The sequence below is a fragment of the Eleginops maclovinus genome, chromosome 17 (assembly GCF_036324505.1).
Source record: "Eleginops maclovinus isolate JMC-PN-2008 ecotype Puerto Natales chromosome 17, JC_Emac_rtc_rv5, whole genome shotgun sequence".
NCBI lineage: Eukaryota > Metazoa > Chordata > Actinopteri > Perciformes > Eleginopidae > Eleginops > Eleginops maclovinus.
The window spans coordinates 844,934-849,038 of NC_086365.1; the positions used below are offsets into that span (position 1 = coordinate 844,934).

Genomic DNA, 4,105 nt, shown 5'->3' on the forward strand with positions numbered 1-4,105 from the left:
CCTAGACCTAATATAGCTATGTTGTACAGGGCCCTGTTTATGATGATGAGGTTGTCTAAATGTATATATGTATATAACCAGCCTACCGCCTACTAAATGGTTTTCTGGAGGTGCATTTAAAACTATTTCTGACATGTCAGAGGTGGGTAATCTGTTGTTGTTGTTTTTTAAGTGTCGCGAACGGAACGCTTCAGTTATGTGCCCGGTGTAGCTTCCCTGAGTGACATGATATAGAAATTAGCAACAACAAAAAACGAAATTTGCTAATGAAATTATTATTATTATTAATAAAGAAAAACACATTTTGTTTTTAAAATATTTATCAAACGGCAGTGCCCCCCCACTGCTGAACCATTGCCCCTCCTGTAGATCTGCTCTGACGCCGACTCTGCCTTTCCATTTAGTGCTTTGTACGTAAGAAGAAGACGTTTCTGGGAGCCAGTGGAGAGCTGTTAAAATTGGAGTGATATGTTCCTTTTTCCTTGTTTTTGTTAGTAGACGGGCTGCCGCATTGTGTACCAGCTGAATATTTTTAATGGATGTTAAGGGACAGCCTGATAAAAGGGAGTTGCAGTAGTCCAGCATAGATGTTATAAAAGCATGAATGAGTTTTTTGCATCGGTTTGAGTCACGATGTGTCAGAGGAGGCAGTCCATGAAAGGTGCTTTTTATGTGACGTGGAGGACAAACCCTCGTCAAAGATAATGCCAAGATTGTTTACTGTAGAGCTGGAGGCAAAGGTAATAGCATCAAGAGTCGGAATGTTAATTGATGCTTCATTCCAGATTTGTTTATGGCCAAGTAAAATGACTTCAGTTTTGTCAGTGTTTAATAAATATGTGCAGGTTGTCCATGCTTTTATATCTGACAGGCATTCTTAGTTAGTAGTTTTGTTAATTGAGAGTGTTCACCTGGCTTGAAAGATAGGTACAGCTGTGTATCATCCACATAACAATGAAAATGTATTAAATATTATAATATTGCCCAATGGCAAAATATATAGAGAGAACAAAATGGGTCCCAGGACAGAACCTTGCGGCACTTCATGATTGAGTGTTGTTTCCATTGAGGATTCATCATGCGCAGATATGAACTGAAGCCGTTCTGAGAGATATGACCTAAACCAGTTTAGTACAGTACCCTTTATGCCAATTAACGGTTATAATCCCTGTAGTAAGATGCTGTGGTCAATGGTATCGAAAGCAGCTTTCAAGTCTAACAGTACCAAGATAGAGTGGCCATTGGTGGTGAAGTCCATAGGGACTTGGCTTGGGACCCTGAAGGTTGCTGGTTCAAGTCCCCGAAAGACCAAGTGCTACCGAGGTGTCCCTGTATAAGCGTACATATGGCAGCCCACTGCTCCTAGCACAAGGATGGGTCAAATGCAAAATGTACATTTCCCACACGCTCTTCTATGTTAGTTTTCTAGCTCTTCTATGTAAGCTAGCGGAGATAAATTGGAGTAGCAATTACACTGTTTTAAACTTAATTAGAACTTAGCATTGTTTCCTGACATCAACTTTATTTACTGAACATACAAATACACAATTTTCACTGTCCGTTTATCTATCTTTTTTTCCTTTTTACTGTTAATAGTGCTAGATGTTACCATTCAAAACATTCAGAATTTCAGATTGACCCCCGACTGAGCCACTTCACATCATTGTCATATATTACGTCTCCATATTCAGCCTGGGTGTCAAGCAGGAACAGCTGAAACTGGCGATGGGATAGTGCATTGCCGGTGCTAAGGGGGGGCATTCGAGGGCCGTGCCCCCCCTAGCGGTCATTGATGCCCCTCCTACCAGCTGTGAAGCGTATTCTCGATCTGTCACAATCGACTATAATTGACGCTGAGTTCGAAGTTGCTAAAGAGTTTTTAATGTCACAAAAGCAAACCCCCCCCCCCCCCCCGCCAATGACCCAATGCCCCTCCAGTAGATCTGCTCTGGCGCCGACTCTGGGATAGTGTCAGGGTTGTGGTAACAGGACCCAAGTGCAGTAAAACAAAGGGAGGCAGGTATGGGTCCAAAAAAAAGGCAAGCTTTACTCAAATTAAAGCTGTACTATTAAACAAAAAAACCCCTCACCTACACTAAACGGGACACAGGGACACCAGGAGCAGACAGACAGGCAGACAGGAACAGGCAGGTAACATGGACTAGACCAGGTGGGCCCGGGGACACTCTGGGGGCCGGGCAGGAGGGCGGCGAGACGCTTCTGGCGGACGGGCTGGAGGACGGCGAGACGCCTCTGGAGGACGGGCTGGAGGACAGAGAGACGCCTCTGGAGAACGGGCTAGAGGACGGCGAGACGCCTCTTGAGGACGGGATGGAGGAGGACAGGACCATGCTCCAGGATGGCCTTAGGGTGGCAGGACGGGCCTTAGGGCGACAGAACCCGTGATGGGGCCCCTCTGGAGGACGGGCAGAAGGTGGCGGGACCACTAACGACACAAGCGCTCGAGTCGGCGGGACATGTACTGGTGTCGGCGGGACCCCCGAGGGAGCAAGTGATGGCGTTGGCAGGACCCCCGAGGGAGCAGGTGAAGGCGGGGCCCCAAGCGGAGAAGGAACAGGTGTTGGTGGGACCCCCACCGGAGAACGAACAGGTGTTGGCGGGACCCCCATCGGAACAGGTGACGGCAGGACCCCCGGTGGAACAGGAGCAGATGTTGGCAGGACCCCCACCGGAACAGGAGCAGGTGTAGGCAAGACCCCCATCGGAACGGGTGACGGCAGGACCCCCAACGAAGCAGGAGCAGTTGTTGGCGGGACCCCCATCGGAACAGGTGATGGCAGGACCCCCAACGGAGCAGGAACAGGTGTTGGCGGGACCCCCGACAGGACATATGATGGCGAGGCCCCCAACGGAATAGGAGCAGGTGTTGGCGGGACCTCCATCGGAACAGGTGACGGCAGGACCCCCAACGGAGCAGGTTTTGGCGGGACCCTCGACGGGAGAGGATCAGAAGTCAGCGGAACCTGTGATGAGACGGGAGAGGCTGGAGTCGACTGGACAGGGAGGCTGGAGTCGACTGGACAGACGAGGCTCGAGTCGACTGGACAGGCGATAGGACAGGCTTGGCTGCAGGAGGATTGGTTGCAGGAGCGCGGGCTGGTAGCCGGGCCTTGCGTCCCTTAGCAGACTGTTGTAGGCTCCGTGGACCTCCAAAGGCCAGGCAGGATCCTAAGAAGGGATTGGTGGCTGGAGGATGTCTCTTTGGGCTGCCTCAGCCATTTTGGCAACAAGCTTTTTAGCCAAGGCTTGTTGGCCACCTCTAAACATGCCTTTATTAGGCCAGTCTCCTTGGCCCTGTAAGAGGAGGCTCTCCTCCAGTCCCCAAAAAATGCACTCAAGAGTGTCTGTAAGCTCATACAGCTCTTTCGTAGAAAAAACTGCTGGGTCCATTCTGGTTCGGTTGTACTGTCAGGGTTGTGGTAACAGGACCCAAGTGCAGTATAACAAAGGGAGGCAGGTATGGGTCCAAACAAAAGGCAAGCTTTATTAAAATTAAAGCTGTACTATTAAACAAAACAAAAAAACTTCACCTACACTAAACAGGGGACAGAGGGACACCAGGAACAGGAGCAGACAGACGGACTGACAGGAACAGGCAGGTAACATGGACTAAAGCAGGTGGGAAACGACGACAACCAAACAAGAGACAAAAGGGCAGCAGAGACTAAATACACAAGGCTAATCACAAAACAAGACACAGCTGGAGAGGGGAGGAGAAACACAGGGGCAACAGGTGAACACAATGACACAATCAGGGACAGGAGGGAAACGCAGTGAAGCTTAACGAGTGACACAAGAGGGAAAACATTTCAAAATAAACAGGAAACAACAGACATAAAACAAGGATCACGACAGATAGCGCTTTAGAGTGAATAGAATTGATTGCCTTTACCACTGGTTTTATAAAATGATCCAAGTTTGAGATGTTTGGCGCAGAGAGCCTCCTGGTGAATTATACAGTGGAGTTTAAAAGCTTGACTTCATTGCAGATCAGTCAAATCTTCACTGACTGTGCAGTGTCCAATACATCTGTATTTTTATCGCAGGCTAATGAAAAATAATCAAAAGTCACTCCACTGTCCCC

General features: G+C 48.6%; 1 protein-coding gene across 1 annotated transcript; it reads left to right on the forward strand.

Annotated features, from left to right (window-relative positions):
* The first annotated feature begins 633 nt into the window (after nucleotides 1-633).
* On the forward strand, nucleotides 634-3,144 carry LOC134879496 (putative per-hexamer repeat protein 5). Its single transcript, XM_063906044.1, has 3 exons — nucleotides 634-661; nucleotides 2,111-2,308; nucleotides 2,423-3,144. Exons 1-3 carry the CDS (start codon nucleotides 634-636, stop codon nucleotides 3,142-3,144), a joined length of 948 nt encoding a protein of 315 aa, XP_063762114.1.
* Nucleotides 3,145-4,105: the final 961 nt, after the last annotated feature.